At 42.7% G+C, this 17,500-nt stretch overlaps 1 protein-coding gene across 1 annotated transcript in view; it reads left to right on the top strand.

Annotated features, from left to right (window-relative positions):
• The window catches only part of LOC311048692 (uncharacterized protein), a gene marked incomplete at its 3' end in the record, with an annotated part of 174,773 nt that overhangs the window by 31,774 nt on the left and 125,499 nt on the right, over nt 1-17,500 (top strand). Inside the window, exons 4-8 of the mRNA XM_084061954.1 lie at nt 2,547-2,804; nt 5,780-6,008; nt 12,877-13,027; nt 14,646-14,795; nt 17,327-17,392. Coding sequence (XP_083918080.1) covers nt 2,547-2,804; nt 5,780-6,008; nt 12,877-13,027; nt 14,646-14,795; nt 17,327-17,392 — 854 coding nt within the window. The remainder of the gene's footprint in view (nt 1-2,546; nt 2,805-5,779; nt 6,009-12,876; nt 13,028-14,645; nt 14,796-17,326; nt 17,393-17,500) is intronic.

Here is a 17,500-nt window from a genome sequence, read left to right as displayed (position 1 = left end):
ATTTTTCATATTCCATCCAGATTGGCTAACATTGACATCTAAAGTTTGCAGGAAAGGCCAGTTTTGAACAAAATGACACAAATCATGAACTCAGCGTCCGATTGCGGTGACACTTTGCATGCAGATTCGCACTACGTTGAAGAACAAATGCTACCCTTTTAACATTGCCCTATTATAGCGCCACCAGGAGGCCGATTTTGCAACACTATTCTTTTTTATATTACTCCTACAAATTCAAACATTATGCAAATCGGTACCCATTGTCTCTATAGTCAAGTGATCAAGATGGTTCCATCAGATTTTTCATATTCCATCCTGAACATTGCTGCCCCACAATAACCTACCTGACCTGGCGGAGACCTGTGCTCCGAGGAGCACTTTTTGTAGTTATTATTGTAATTACGGGGCCAGGCTTCCAGCATGGACCCGTTTTGTTATTGGCATTATTCCGTTTCTTCTTCTGCCACTTTTGGCAGTTCTGGCTGAACCGTGCATACGCTTTTTATGAAACTCGGCCATATGGTAGATGGTCATGAAAAACGATCAAGAAATAATTCTCACAATCTTTCGTCAAAAGGTGGCGCTATAGCACTCAATTGAAAAATGCCAACTTTGAACAGGTACAACTCATGCCCTATTTGACCTACAGCCATGAAACTTCAATACACACATGCGTCTCCTCATGCCTAACAACTTTCACTGTTTGACTTTTGACCTCTGACCTTTAGATCTCCCACCATTTCGAATTATATGAAAAGCAGTAAAAAGCAGTTAAAACCTATCTCCTCCTGGGATTTTTGAGCAATCTGCACGAAACGTTTTACACATGAACTTTGGACCTATGCCGACAAACGTATGCAGCGGATTTTCCATAAGTGAAAAAATGAAGCTTTAATGAGCCAATGAATATTGCAGTTTTATGACAATTATTCATCTGCCCCTAACACATACATGCAGACTTACCATTCTTTGAAACTTTGCAGAAATGTAAAGGGCCATTCCAAATATCACTGAAACCAATCTTACTCCAATTGGTCAAACGGGGGCGCTATAGCAATTTTTTGAAAATTGAAACTTTAAACAGGCAAAAGTCATGCCTCGTTTGGCCGACAGCCATTATACCTGCTTACACATGTGCCTTCACTAATGAGGAACACATCTATCACGTTGACCAGTAAGCACCGCCCTTAGATTGTCCGCAATCTTGAGCAGTTTGAAAAACACTTAAACCCAGGATTTTTCAGCTATTTGCGTGAAACTGTATGATCAGTGTGATCTCTTTTTTCAGAGGTTTGTCTGTTGGTCCAATAGCTTCCCGCTTAAGTGTATGTCTCACAACCTCAAGGTCACAGGTTCAAGCCTCACTTGTTGCAGACTTCATCTAAGTTGCATTTCACACAACATGACTATCAATGAATACATCTGCAATTGTTAAAGATAACATGAAATACTTAATTGAGTGTTTTTTTACATACTTCATTGTGAAAATAGCTGATCTACAATCTCACAACTTTTCAGATAGCAATGAGAGTATGTTTTTTCAATGTATAACATACTTCATTGTGAAAATAGCCGATGTACAATCTGACAACTTTTAATGGTTTGTGAGCTTGTAGATCGGCTACTTTCACTAGTTTTGGTTCTGAGGAGATGTACAATTTCTTCATTGGTAAATGGTTTGTGAACGAGTGATCTTAGTGTTAGTGAAACAGGGGCTTGGGTCATGACAGAAGGCAAGAGTTTGTGATCCTCAACAGACAATATCAGCCTGGACAAAGCTATAGCACTATAGGTAGTGTTGCAGCTACCTAAGAGTGCCTCACGACCGCAAGGTTGCCGGTTCAAGCCTCACTTGATGCAGACTCATTTAAGTTGAATTGCAAAAAACATGACTCAATCTATTCCGTTTCCATGGCTCTCTCTCTCTCTCTTCAATCTATTCCGTTTCCATGTCTCTCTCTCTGTCTCTTCAATCTATTCCGTTTCTATCTTCAATATATTCCGTTTCCATGTCTCTCTCTTCAATCTATTCCGTTTCCATGTCTTTCTCTTCAATCTATTCCGTTTCCATGTCTCTCTCTCTGTCTCTTCAATCTATTCCGTCTCTCTCTCTCTCTCTCTCTCTCTCTCTCTCTCTCTCTCTCTCTGAGGGGCGGCCATAGCTGAGTGGTTAGTGAGCCCGCCTAGGGAGCCAGAGGCTCTGGTTGCCCCAGGTACGATTCCAGGCCAGGTCAGCAAATGTGTCGATGAAATGAAATTTGTCCCTGAGCAAGACTCTTAACCCCTAATTGCTCACAGGCCCTCATTGGAAACAAGACCGCAAGGACTTTCATGAACTGACCTGTTAAAGGACTTATCATTTCTCTTTCTCTCTCCTGGCCCCGTATTATCGCTGCTTGCAGCTATATTTATTATTATTATTGTTACTATTAGCAAAGGTCAAGTTTAGTACGTTTTAAGGATGTTATGTGGTTAAATGAACGTGAATCCCACATATTAACATAAATTAACATAAATAACACACATTAACATAAATATCACTTCAGCTCTGGAGCGAGGAGGAGAGGAGAGAGAGAGCAGCAAACCAAAGAAACGCAGGGAGGACAGAGGAGACAAGGAGGCCAGGAAGACTCCTAAGGAGGCGAGGAAGATCCCTAAGGAGCACAGGGAGAGGAAGGAGGCGAGGCGGGCCACGCCCCCGGCCGTGACGCTCGCCATGGCTGGGGGCACGCCTATGAAAACCCCCGCTAAACGAGGCAGGAAACCCAAAGTCAAGATCCTGCCTCTACTGCCTGTCGGCCATGGTACGTGTGTGTGTGTGTGTGTGTGTGTGTGTGTGTGTGTGTGTGTGTGTGTGTGTGTGTGTGTGTGTGTGTGTGTGTGTGTGTGTGTGTGTGTGTGTGTGTGTGTGTGTGTGTGTGTGTGTGTGTGTGTGTGTGTGTATGGGGGGTATATGTTACACCATGTTTACCCTTAACTAATCTCTTGAACTGATTCTGCTCTCCGCTTGAATCTGTCGGGGGGGGGGGTTCGTCATAACGTGTACGCACTGGCCTACAAGTGGGCGTGCCTTCAGATCAGGAAGCAGGCCACGCTTTACCCAATCAAATGTAGTGGGCGGGATTTGACTTGACTTAATCCTCTTGGCCCCCTTGGGAGCATAGGGCGTCCACCATGGATCTCCACCTCACTCCTCTGCGCAATGTTCTTTACTTCTTGCCAGGAGGTCCCCGTCTTGGTCAGTTCACTAAGTGTGGACCGCCTCCAGTTGGATTTTGGTCTCCCTGGCTTCCTCTTGCCTTCAGGATTGTAGTCCAGAGCTTGTCTTGCTATGTTACTCGGATCCTTTCTAAGTGTATGGCCGATCCATCCCCACTTTCTAAATTTGATTTGTGTGTAGATTTGCTCCTGTTTCATGCATCTCCACAGTTCTACATTTGAGATCTTGTTGGGCCACCAAATCCTCAGTATGTATCTGAGACAGTTGTTAATAAACACTTGCAGTTTATCAGTGATTGATTTGGTGGTTTTCCAGGTTTCACAGCCATAGAGAAGGACAGACTTTACATTTGAATTGAACATTCTGATTTTTGTGTTTCTGGAGAGCTGGGAAGAGAGCCATACAGGTCGGAGTGTTCTGAAAGCGTGTCTTGCTTTGTTGATGCGCAGCTCAACATCTTTATCAGCTCCTCCATCTGTGCTGATGTTGCTTCCCAGGTAGACAAACTCGACCACATCTTCCAGGGGTTTCTCCTCAAGAGTGATCGGTTGATGGGATTTGGTATTGAGCCTCATGACCTTGGTCTTCCCAACACTAATCCTGAGTCCTAACTGTTTGCTGTGTTCATGTAATCTGGTGGTCTTGCGTTGGATGTGTGCATGTGTTCCTGAGATCAGAGCTAAGTCATCTGCAAAATCGAGGTCTTCCAGATGTTCAAACGGGTTCCACTGTAGTCCTGTCCTTCGACCATCCACTGACATTTTCATGATCCAGTCGATGGCGATTAGGAAGAGGAGGGGTGACAGTAGGCAACCTTGGCGTACTTCTGTTTTTATGAGGAGGGTGTCAGAGAGCTTACCATTTGAGATGACTTGACCTGTGAATCCATCATACATGCATTTGATGATGTTGACCAGTTTTATTGGTATACCATAGTGTCGAAGCAGCTTCCACAGGGTGTCCAGACTGTCGAAAGCCTTTTCGAAGTCGACAACGTTAATGAATAACGAAGACTGCCATTCAATGCACTGTTCGACAATTATTCTGAGTGATGCGATATGGTCTGTACAGGAGTTATTTTTACGAAAACCTGCTTGTTCTCTCCTGAAAATCTTGTCCAGTGGATCTTGTATTCTGTCTAGGAGGATACGGCAGAGGATTTTGCTGGGGACTGAGAGGAGCGTGATGCCCCTCCAGTTTTTGCATTCACTGATATTTCCTTTCTTTGGAACTGTGACGATTAACCCCTCTATTTCCAGTCATTGGGAATCTCCTCTTTTTCCCAGATGTCATTTAGAAGTCCATGGAGGATCTCTGTGGTAGCGTTGGTGTCTGCTTTCAGTACATCAGGTGGGATGTTATCCTTCCCTGGTGCCCTGCCCAGCTTCAGTTTTTTGCTGGCTTTCCTTATTTCCTCCTTAGATATCCTACCACAGTTAATGTTTAGGTCTTGTCCTGCTTCCTCAATGACTGGTGGGGTGTCTGGGGGGAGTCTATTAAGGACCTCTTCAAAGTATTCCTTCCAGCGCTCGAGTTGCTGGGACTCTTTGGTGAGAAGGTTTCCCTGCTTGTCCCTGATAGGCCGGCTCGTGGTCCGTTTTTTCCCAGACAGTTGACGGGTTATTCTGTACAGTTCTTTAGCGTTCCTGTCTCTAGCTGCTACCTCAGCTTCATTGGCCAGCTTTTCCATTTGTGCTTTCTTGTCCTTCTTGCAGCTTTTACGGACCATCATGTTCTTTTCTTGGTAGTCTTGTCGGAGGTGTTTCTGGGGTTTGTTGTCTGTCTCTCGATTGAGTTTGGCTTTGATGTCACGTCTAGATTCGATCTCCTTCCAAGTTGCATCTGTGATCCAGTCTTTCCTTCTGGCGTCTCTGTAGCCGAGGACGGATTTGCAAGTGTCAATGATAGCCATCTTGCATCTTTCCCATTTGTTGTTTATGTTTTCTCCTTCTGCTAGGGCTTGGAACCGGTTGCGAAGGTGGATTCCCCATTCTCGACATGTTTTATTATCCTTCAGTTTCCTTGACTCAAACCTTCTCAGGACCCTGTTTCCTTCTTTCTTCTTCACTGCCAGTTTCATTTTGAGTTCTCCCACAAGAAGATGGTGGTCGGAGTCAATATCAGCACCCCTCTTGACTCTTACATCCAGGAGAACTCTCCTCCATTTCCGGTCTATTGCAAAGTGGTCAATCTGATTTTCAGTGTGATGGTCAGGGGATATCCATGTAGCTTTATGGGTTTGTTTGTGTGGGAAGAGACTGCCTCCAATCACAAGCTCGTTGAGGGCACAGAAGCTGGCGAAGAGAAGCCCATTCTCGTTCATCTGCCCCAGTCCTTCTTCCCCCATTGTGTGCGGGATTTACTGTCTCCAATATTGTTAGTGGGAATGAAAACATAGTCGCACCATCGGAAGTGGAGCGCTGAAGGCAGACCAAAAACCCGGTTTCCTTGCGCACAGGTGCTCCATTTATCTCCCCCCAGAGCCAAGTGAAAGAGTAAAAAACAGCAGAGGGCGCTGTTTTTCCTTTTTATTTGACCCTGCTTGTGTTCCGTCCCTAGCGGCCCCTGCACCCCCCCCAGCCCCCCCACGCCTCAACGCCGCGCCCAGCAGAACTGTAGGGCAGAACCGAGCAAACCAGAACCCAGCTGCACAGGCCAGGAACCAGGCCAGGAACCAGGCCAAGAACCAGAACCAGGCACGGAACCAGAGCCAGAGCCAGAGCCAGAGCCAGGCAGCTGGCAAGACCACAGCTCCTTCTGCACCGAGACAGAGGGGACGCAAACCCAGGTAAACATTATATTTATTACACAATGTGATAGAGGGGCAAACCCAGGTAAACACTATTATCACTATTATCACTATTATCACTATTATTAAACACTATATTTATTACACACTGTGATAGAGGGGTAAACCCAGGTAAACACTATTATTAAACACTATATTTATTACACACTGTGATAGAGGGGTAAACCCAGGTAAACACTATTATCACTATTATCACTATTATCACTATTATCACTATTATCACTATTATCACTATTATCACTATTATTAAACACTATATTTATTACACACTGTGATAGAGGGTAAACCCAGGTAAACACTATTATTAAACACTATATTTATTACACACTGTGATAGAGGGGCAAACCCAGGTAAACACTATTATCACTATTATCACTATTATTACTATTATTAAACACTATATTTATTACACACTGTGATAGAGGGTAAACCCAGGTAAACACTATTATCACTATTATCACTATTATCACTATTATCACTATTATTACTATTATTAAACACTATATTTATTACACACTGTGATAGAGGGTAAACCCAGGTAAACACTATTATCACTATTATCACTATTATCACTATTATCACTATTATTACTATTATTAAACACTATATTTATTACACACTGTGATAGAGGGGCAAACCCAGGTAAACACTATTATCACTATTATCACTATTATCACTATTATCACTATTATTACTATTATTAAACACTATATTTATTACACAATGTGATAGAGGGGCAAACCCAGGTAAACACTATTATCACTATTATCACTATTATCACTATTATCACTATTATCACTATTATTACTATTATTAAACACTATATTTATTACACAATGTGATAGAGGGGCAAACCCAGGTAAACACTATTATCACTATTATCACTATTATCACTATTATCACTATTATCACTATTATTAAACACTATATTTATTACACAATGTGATAGAGGGGCAAACCCAGGTAAACACTATTATTAAACACTATATTTATTACATACTGTGATAGAGGGGTAAACCCAGGTAAACACTATTATCACTATTATTAAACACTATATTTATTACACACTGTGATAGAGGGGCAAACCCAGGTAAACACTATTATCACTATTATTAAACACTATATTTATTACACACTGTGATAGAGGGGTAAACCCAGGTAAACACTATTATCACTATTATTAAACACTATATTTATTACACACTGTGATAGAGGGGTAAACCCAGGTAAACACTATTATCACTATTATTAAACACTATATTTATTACACACTGTGATAGAGGGGTAAACCCAGGTAAACACTATTATCACTATTATTAAACACTATATTTATTACACACTGTGATAGAGGGGCAAACCCAGGTAAACACTATTATCACTATTATCACTATTATCACTATTATCACTATTATCACTATTATTAAACACTATATTTATTACACACTGTGATAGAGGGGTAAACCCAGGTAAACACTATTATTAAACACTATATTTATTACACACTGTGATAGAGGGGTAAACCCAGGTAAACACTATTATTAAACACTATATTTATGACACACTGTGATAGAGGGGTAAACCCAGGTAAACACTATTATCACTATTATCACTATTATCACTATTATTAAACACTATATTTATTACACACTGTGATAGAGGGGCAAACCCAGGTAAACACTATTATTAAACACTATATTTATTACACAATGTGATAGAGGGGTAAACCCAGGTAAACACTATTATTAAACACTATATTTATTACACAATGTGATAGAGGGGTAAACCCAGGTAAACACTATCATTAAACACTATATTTATGACACACTGTGATAGAGGGGTAAACCCAGGTAAACACTATTATTAAACACTATATTTATGACACACTGTGATAGAGGGGTAAACCCAGGTAAACACTATTATCACTATTATTAAACACTATATTTATTACACACTGTGATAGAGGGGCAAACCCAGGTAAACACTATTATTAAACACTATATTTATTACACAATGTGATAGAGGGGTAAACCCAGGTAAACACTATTATTAAACACTATATTTATTACACACTGTGATAGAGGGCCAAACCCAGGTAAACACTATTATCACTATATTTATTACACACTGTGATAGAGGGTAAACCCAGGTAAACACTATTATTAAACACTATATTTATTACACACTGTGATAGAGGGGCAAACCCAGGTAAACACTATTATCACTATTATCACTATTATCACTATTATTAAACACTATATTTATTACACACTGTGATAGAGGGTAAACCCAGGTAAACACTATTATTAAACACTATATTTATTACACACTGTGATAGAGGGGCAAACCCAGGTAAACACTATTATCACTATTATCACTATTATCACTATTATCACTATTATTAAACACTATATTTATTACACACTGTGATAGAGGGTAAACCCAGGTAAACACTATTATTAAACACTATATTTATTACACACTGTGATAGAGGGTAAACCCAGGTAAACACTATTATTAAACACTATATTTATTACACACTGTGATAGAGGGTAAACCCAGGTAAACACTATTATTAAACACTATATTTATTACACACTGTGATAGAGGGTAAACCCAGGTAAACACTATTATTAAACACTATATTTATTACACACTGTGATAGAGGGGTAAACCCAGGTAAACACTATTATTAAACACTATATTTATTACACACTGTGATAGAGGGTAAACCCAGGTAAACACTATTATTAAACACTATATTTATTACACACTGTGATAGAGGGGCAAACCCAGGTAAACACTATTATCACTATTATTAAACACTATATTTATTACATACTGTGATAGAGGGGCAAACCCAGGTAAACACTATTATCACTATTATTAAACACTATATTTATTACATACTGTGATAGAGGGGTAAACCCAGGTAAACACTATTATATAGAATAGAATAGAATAGAATACGACCAAACAAAGGATGGAAGGCCAATAAGAAAGAGTTTCCCCCGCCCGCCTCGCTGCCTGTCAAGTCTCACACACACACACACACACACACACACACACACACACACACACACACACACACACACACACACACACACACACACACACACACACACACACACACTTACCTACTTTTAAGCCCAACTGTGTCTTTCATGTATTCCGTAACGGTACAATCTTTGTCACGTGAAGTTAAGAGGTTTTGTTCATCATTGATAAGAATGTCTAAATGAGTTATAAATTAAACGTTAAAGTTAGGAGGTTTTGTTCATCATTGATAAGAATGTCTAAATGAGTTATAAATTAAACGTTACAGTTAAGAGGTTTAGTTCATCATTGATAAGTATGTCTAAATGAGTTATAAATGAAACGTTACAGTGAGGAGGTTTAGTTCATCATTGATAAGTATGTCTAAATGAGTTATAAATGAAACGTTACAGTGAGGAGGTTTAGTTCATCATTGATAAGTATGTCTAAATGAGTTATAAATTAAACATTACAGTTAAGAGGTTTAGTTCATCATTGATAAGTATGTCTAAATGAGTTATAAATTAAACGTTACAGTTAAGAGGTTTAGTTCATCATTGATAAGTATGTCTAAATGAGTTATAAATGAAACGTTACAGTTAAGAGGTTTAGTTCATCATTGATAAGTATGTCTAAATGAGTTATAAATTAAACGTTACAGTTAGGAGGTTTAGTTCATCATTGATAAGTATGTCTAAATGAGTTATAAATTAAACGTTACAGTGAGGAGGTTTAGTTCATCATTGATAAGTATGTCTAAATGAGTTATAAATGAAACGTTACAGTTAGGAGGTTTAGTTCATCATTGATAAGTATGTCTGAATGAGTTATAAATGAAACGTTACAGTGAGGAGGTTTAGTTCATCATTGATAAGTATGTCTAAATGAGTTATAAATTAAACGTTACAGTTAGGAGGTTTAGTTCATCATTGATAAGTATGTCTGAATGAGTTATAAATTAACCCTTACAGTGAGGAGGTTTAGTTCATCATTGATAAGAACAGCTGAATGGATCTCCAAGCTCACAATGATGTTGGAGGTCAAAAGGGGGTGGAGCCTGGAGTCAGCAAAACCAGCTAACTCCACCCCCCTTTGGTGGTCTCCAGTTCTAATATGATTATTTTGGGGGGTCCCCAGTTCTAATATGATTCTTTTGGGGGGTCCCCATTTCTAATATGATTCTTTTGGGGGGTCCCCAGTAGGGTTGGGTACCGAAATACGGTTCCGGTACGGAACCGATAAAGAAATTGTCGGTACCGGGTACCCAAACAAAATATGTAATTTCGGTTCTGCATATCGGTTCCTAGATGCGCTAAAAGCCGTTCAAACAAAGTCCTACACAAACAGCACAATCTGAGCAAAAATCACAAATCCGGTAAAACACCTATGTATGGAGAAGTATAGATCAGTAGCGTCTCTCCGTATGGAAGAGTAGACACTGCTGCTTCTCTACGGGCGCACTCAGCCCAGCCTCATTCCTCCCCGCATCGCCCCCCTCCCCTCACTCACTCACTCACTCACTCACCACCATCTGAACTGAAGTAGTAAGGAAAGAAATAACCTGCCCTGCAAACTTTGTAACCAAGATTTGCTGTTGTCAACTTGAAAACTAGAATCCACATGTCAGAGGGTGTAACGTTAGTTGGAAAACCAGCGCTAGTTAAGAACTCGTGCAGGGCTAAATAATTAACACCAGCTGTGAACGCTTCTGTTTGATTGTGTGTGTGTGTGTGTGTGTGTGTGTGTGTGTGTGTGTGTGTGTGTGTGTGTGTGTGTGTGTGTGTGTGTGTGTGTGTGTGTGTGTGTGTGTCTTTCAAAAATGAAACTGGAAGTGACTTCTTCAAAAGGAAGGAATGGCAGACCTAATATTATTAATGCATTTTGGCTGTGTGTGCAATAATGCAAATGCAGACATTATAATGCCTTTTGCTAGGCTATTCAATATTTGTTTTAATTTCTTGAATATGGCAGGGTAATGTTTTGAGGCATATTGTATTTTATTACTATACAATAGTAAATCAATAATTCTACACAATAAATAAATGTTTTAAATAACTGATCTCAATATGGATTATGATAAGTTTGGCCATAATCATGTAGCTCTACAACAGAGGTACAGCCATGGCAGCAATGGTACAAAAATCTTAAAAAAAAATGTATATATATATTTTTTTAATTAATCATTTCCGGCTATTCGGTTTTCGGCCAAGTGTTTCCTGTATTCGGTATTCGTTTCGGCCAAGAATTTTCCATTCGGTGCATCTCTATTAAATAAACATTTTACCTTATATTTTTACCATTTTGGAACCGAAATATGGAACCGATAGGAACCGGATCCGATAAGCAGAACCGGAACCGGAACCGGACTCGTAAAAATCCTAACGATACCCATCCCTAGTCCCCAGTTCTAATATGATTCTTTTGGGGGGGGTCTCCAGTTCTAATATGATTCTTTTGGGGGGTCCCCAGTTCTAATATGATTCTTTTGGGGGCGGTCTCCAGTTCTAATATGATTCTTTTTTACATTACAGTCATTTAGCAGACGCTTTTATCCAAAGAGACTTACAATAAGTGCAATCAACAAAGGTAGGGAACGAAAGCTACTAATCACAAGAGGTTATAAGTGCATTTTCTGCAATAACAAGCAACCAAGAGCATACCTAGTGCTAAGGTAAAGTGTAATATATCAGCTACCTATTTCCTTAAACAGATGAGACAAAATAGCAAAATCAAATGAGCACGAGCTAAAACAAATAATTGTATTGACTAAACAAGATCCAATAAACAATTCAACAATAAAACAAGCATTCGTACAACTAGTTAACAACAAGTAAGCCAGGCAAAGAGGAAGAGTAGTGTTTCCTGAAGAGGTGGGTTTTCAGCCTGCGGCGAAAGATGGGCAGTGACTCTGCTATCCTGACATCAGTGTCTCTGCTATCCTGACATCAGTGTCTCTGCTGTCCTGACATCAGTGTCTCTGCTGTCCTGACATCAGTGTCTCTGCTGTCCTGACATCAGTGACTCTGCTGTCCTGACATCAGTGTCTCTGCTGTCCTGACATCAGTGACTCTGCTATCCTGACATCAGTGTCTCTGCTATCCTGACATCAGTGTCTCTGCTGTCCTGACATCAGTGTCTCTGCTGTCCTGACATCAGTGTCTCTGCTGTCCTGACATCAGTGACTCTGCTGTCCTGACATCAGTGTCTCTGCTATCCTGACATCAGTGTCTCTGCTGTCCTGACATCAGTGTCTCTGCTGTCCTGACATCAGTGACTCTGCTGTCCTGACATCAGTGACTCTGCTGTCCTGACATCAGTGACTCTGCTGTCCTGACATCAGTGACTCTGCTGTCCTGACATCAGTGGGGAGTTCATTCCACCACTGTGGGGCCAGAACAGAAAAAAGTTGTGACCGTGTCGATCGACCAGAAGGACCGTTGAGTGGCGAGGGAGTCAGTCGCCCCGAGGTGGCAGACCGAAGTGGTCGGGCAGGGGTGTAAGCATCAACCATAGCCCGGAGGTAAGAAGGAGCTGTTCCTTTCACTGCCCTATAGGCTAGCACCAGGGTTTTAAACTGTATGTGAGCCGCTACGGGAGCCAGTGTAGAGAACGGAGAAGGATAGTTGTGTGGGAGAACTTGGGGCGGTTGAACACCAGACGAGCCGCAGCTTTCTGAACGAGCTCCAGAGGTCTGATGGCAGATGCCGGAGCACCAGCAAGGAGGGAGTTGCAGTAGTCCAGGCTGGAGATGGGGGGGGGTCTCCAGTTCTCCAGTTCTCCTGTTCTAATATGATTATTTGGGGGGGGTCCCCAGAGAGGCTCCAGTGGAGAAGAAGAAAAAAGGGAAGAGGAGAAGTCAGGAGGTGGAGCTTCCGGAGGGGGAGGGGCCAGAGAGTGACGACGCCTCCTCACCGTCTGCACTCAACCTGGGGACCGATGACAGCCAGGACCCCCTGGACAGCACTGTGAGTGTGTGTGTGTGTGTGTGTGTGTGTGTGTGTGTGTGTGTGTGTGTGTGTGTGTGTGTGTGTGTTTTGATTGATTGATTGATTGAATATTGTATTAGGCAGAAACAGCTCAGTTAAGGTCCTTGCACTTGAGGCGTTTTTTCGGTGCGTTTTAATATCCGAAATCCGCAAAAAAAACGTCATGCACAACATCCTTGCACACTGAAGTCCGATGCGTTTTATTTAAATTCGTTGCAATGTTCTACACCTATACCTCTTTGCCAAAAATAGCCGATCTACAAGCCCACAACGCCTCGCAGCGCGAGGCGTTGTGGGCTTGTAGATCTGCTATTTTTGGCTAAAGTTCTCCTCAGAAAAGGGATGCTAGGGTTCAAGTGGTTATGGTAAAAAAAAAAATCATATCACATAAAGATTTGGCGGACCCCCTGTAGTAACTCTGAGGACCCCCTAGGGGTCCCGGACCCCCTGTTGAAGAGCCCTGCTGTAAACTGGAAGTGCCCTTTTTTTCAAAAGGGCACTTCTGGTCAAGAGGGCAAAGGGCAGGTGCTCTAGCACCACCTAGAGTCTATCTGTGCACGTCCCTGTTTCTACCAAAACGGATAGTATGGGCCAGGGGTCTTCAACGTTTTTCATTTCAAGGACCCCCTAGCTGAGAGAGAGATGAAGCAGGGACCCCCTCTATATTGCATAGAATTGTGTTGCAGATTAAACTTCTTTTTTTTAACTTGGTCTGCTCTTTTTCCCCCTCTACACCATACCTGTAGAGGGCCCTCTACACCATGCCTGTAGAGGGCCCTCTACACCATGCCTGTAGAGGGCCCTCTACACCATGCCTGTAGAGGGCCCTCTACACCATGCCTGTAGAGGGGGGGGGGGGAATAGCCGATCTACAAGCTCACAACGTCTCCAGGCAGGAGGCGTTGTGAGCTTGTAGATCTGCTATTTGTGTCTACAATTCTCCTCAGTGGTTCAAGTGGTAAGATATATCACACAAACCCCCTATAGTAGCTCTGAGGACCCCCTAGGGGTCCCGGACCCCCTGTTGAAGACCCCTGCTATAGGCTATCATATAGCTGTCACCCATGTGATGGAAGAAGTAAAAGTAAAGCACTTTGTGCGCTTCGACGAGGTGTATCAACTTCTCAGCCGACATGGTGGAATCACAACAAGTATGGTGGCTCAGGATGGACACAACACTGCTCAAAAGGCCAACGACAGCTGCGGAAAACGCAAAATAATCGACCCTGGTCCAAAAAAAAAAAGATACGGACGAAATATTCGGCGGCAGTGTGCAAACGTCATTGACATAACGCGAGGTCGATTTTCTTTTTACGTGCTCCGAAATTCACCCTGTTATTCGGCCGAAAAAACGCACCAGTGTGCAAGGACCTTTACATTTATAATACTTTGTCTAAAAGGTCCGTCCTAAAAAGTCCTTGCGGTCTTGTTTCCATTGTGACTGTGGGTGTCGCTAACTTTTTGGTGTGTGTGTGTGTGTGTGTGTGTGTGTGTGTGTGTGTGTGTGTGTGTGTGTGTGTGTGTGTGTGTGTGTGGGTGTGTGTGTGTGTGTGTGGGTGTGTGGGTGTGTGTGTGTGTGTGTGTCTCTCTCTCTCAGAAGCGGCGGTCAGGCAGACAGGTGAAGAGGAGGAAGTATAATGAGGATCTGGACTTTAAGGTTGTTGATGACGATGGAGAAACCATCGCTGTCCTGGGAACCGGTCGCATCCCAGCGCTCAATGCTACAGCACTGGCCTGGCAGTCTGAGGTACTTTATTATTATTACCCATAGTATTATTATTACTACTATTAGTGGTATTACTATTATTATTATTATTATTATTATACCTGCCACAGCACTGGCAATCTGAGGTACTTTAATATTACTATTATTACTATTATTATTATTTTCAAAAAAAAAAAAATGCCACAATTTTGTTTACCATTTTTTGCCAATGGACCCTTCGCTAAACCCCACCCTAAAAGCGATTGTCCAATGCAAGCTTAGCAACCGTTGTTAGCCTGGCATAGGTCTGGCAAGCTTTCGTCACCTGCCATAGCTGTCAATGTTATTTCGCCCTCACACACACAATCATTTGCAACATAATGGCAAGAATAGGAATACCACGATAACGCAATGGTGACTATGAACCACGTACCCAAACCCGTTGGAGGCTGCTTTTCCCAAGCTGAAATCTGCACTTAAACTGCAAGGCTGCATGGCTGTGTTGTTGAACACATACACAGCTTAACGTCAGGAAAGTTACACGACTCACTCGCCCAGGTGGTGTCAATGATAGGCTACTAATCACCGTAACAAAATTCAGAATCACAGCGGTACCTGTTTCGGATTCCGCACGTTAACGTATATTCATCCATGTGTTTGTCTATTTATTAACTGCTACTGCAGTCCTACCCTGCGGTACATGAAAACTCCTGTTACAGTCATGGATCAGCTTCAACCTGGTGTTTGCTCTTTCTCCATTTACGGTCCGTACATCTATATAAACGTTCAGATTTCAAATATAAAGTGCTTACCCCATGGCCACGGATGTTACAATTATGCACGGGAATCTCAAAAGTACCCGTATATTCTGTATTGTTCAATAAAAAGCATTTTAATCCGATCAGTCGCCATTTTCTCATAATGTATCAGAGTGCAATACACCTACCAACCGATAGGGTCGCTCAGTTGAAAGCATATGGAGAAAATGGCCACCGATCAGATTAAAATGCTTTTTATTGAACAATAAGGATGATACAGGTACTTCTGAGAGCCCGTAAATAAATGGAGAAAGTGCAAACACCAGGTTGAAGTTCATCCATGACGGGCGTGATAGCCGGCCGTCGTGTATTCATGGCTATTACTCCCTCTAACATTTCCCATGTTTTTAGTTTATTGAAATAACGTGATGCACATTTGTCCAGTGCATAGCCTACTGCAGGCCTTGTTGACTAGATTTAGAAGAGATTTTGAAGCTCTTGCTCCTGAAATGATGGATTATTTTTAAGGGGAAAAGCCGTCATTTAACATGCAAGTCAATGGATGAGAAGCAGAGCTTGCCAGGCGCTGCCAGGCGCTGCCAGGCCTGGGTGTGACTAACTTCGCGCCACCAGGCACAGAGTGGAGTGGGTGGGGCTTAGCGAAGGGTCCATTGCCTAAGCTTCTAATCCTGGGCGCAACTCTCCCTCTGCCAGCCTGGGGAGAGCCCCGAACTGAGCTCATGCCTCCGTCAACGCATGAGGAGTGAACAGGCCGCTTCTTATCACCTGACAGGGGGGAGTGTCCCCGGTAGGACGTAGCTTCTTATCACCTGACAGGGGGGAGTGTCCCCGGTAGGACGTAGCTTCTTATCACCTGACAGGGGGGAGTGTCCCCGGTAGGACGTAGCTTCTTATCACCTGACAGGGGGGAGTGTCCCCGGTAGGACGTAGCTTCTTATCACCTGACAGGGGGGAGTGTCCCCGGTAGGACGTAGCTTCTTATCACCTGACAGGGGGGAGTGTCCCCGGTAGGACGTAGCTTCTTATCACCTGACAGGGGGGAGTGTCCCCGGTAGGACGTAGCTTCTTATCACCTGACAGGGGGGAGTTTCCCCGGTAGGACGTATAGCTTCTTATCACCTAGACTGAAAGAACGAGCCCAATCGATGGTCAAACAGCGCCTGGGTTTGGAGCACTCTGATTGGTTAGGAGATAACAAGGTCCTAAGACCAGCGTTCCTGCAAGGTTCTCCCAGGCTTTTTTTCTTTTGAAACAAAAAAAAGGCATGGGTTTCCGAGGCTACTTATCACCTGACAGGGGGGAGTTTCCCCGGTAGGACGTAGCTTCTTATCACCTGACAGGGGGGAGTTTCCCCGGTAGGACGTAGCGCGTGGAAGGAACACGTTATTCGTTATTCCAACCAGTTCCTTTCTCCATCAGGCTGACCAGGGGGAGGCAGTATAGAGAGCAGGATTACTGCATGTGTTTTGTGAGGGTACCTACCCTAGGAGACACGGGGAGAACGTGCAAACTCCACACAGAAAGGCCCTTTTGCCAACCCCACCTAGGGTATGGGTGCTGATGGAGGAGAGAACACGCCCCCAGTGTCCCGGGAGGGAATCGAACCCAGGACCCTCTAGCTGTGACGCAACAGCTCTACCGACTGCTCCACCGTGCCCCCAATATAGTCTGTTCATTAATCCTTTCTAGTGCAGCAGGTCATCAGGTGTAAGAGATCAACTTTTAACTTCTGTCTGTCTGTCTGTCTGTCTGTCTGTCTCTCTCTCTCTCTCTCTGTCTCTCTCTCTCTCTCAGGAACCACCAGAAGATGAGGCCAACATCATTGAGAAAATTCTGTCTGTCCGAACCGCAAAGAAAGAGGTACTCCCCCCCCATACACACACACACGTGCATGCACACACTAGAGATGCGCGGATCGGTTTTAGCCACAGTTAACCACAGTTTGGGTGGATTTGGGTCAATTAAATA

Source organism: Gymnoscopelus microlampas (assembly GCF_963454915.1).
Source record: "Gymnoscopelus microlampas genome assembly, chromosome: 7".
NCBI classification, from domain to species: domain Eukaryota; kingdom Metazoa; phylum Chordata; class Actinopteri; order Myctophiformes; family Myctophidae; genus Gymnoscopelus; species Gymnoscopelus microlampas.
The sequence above is the reverse complement of the archived record's forward strand: the minus strand, read 5'-3'. Positions and strand labels throughout refer to the sequence as shown.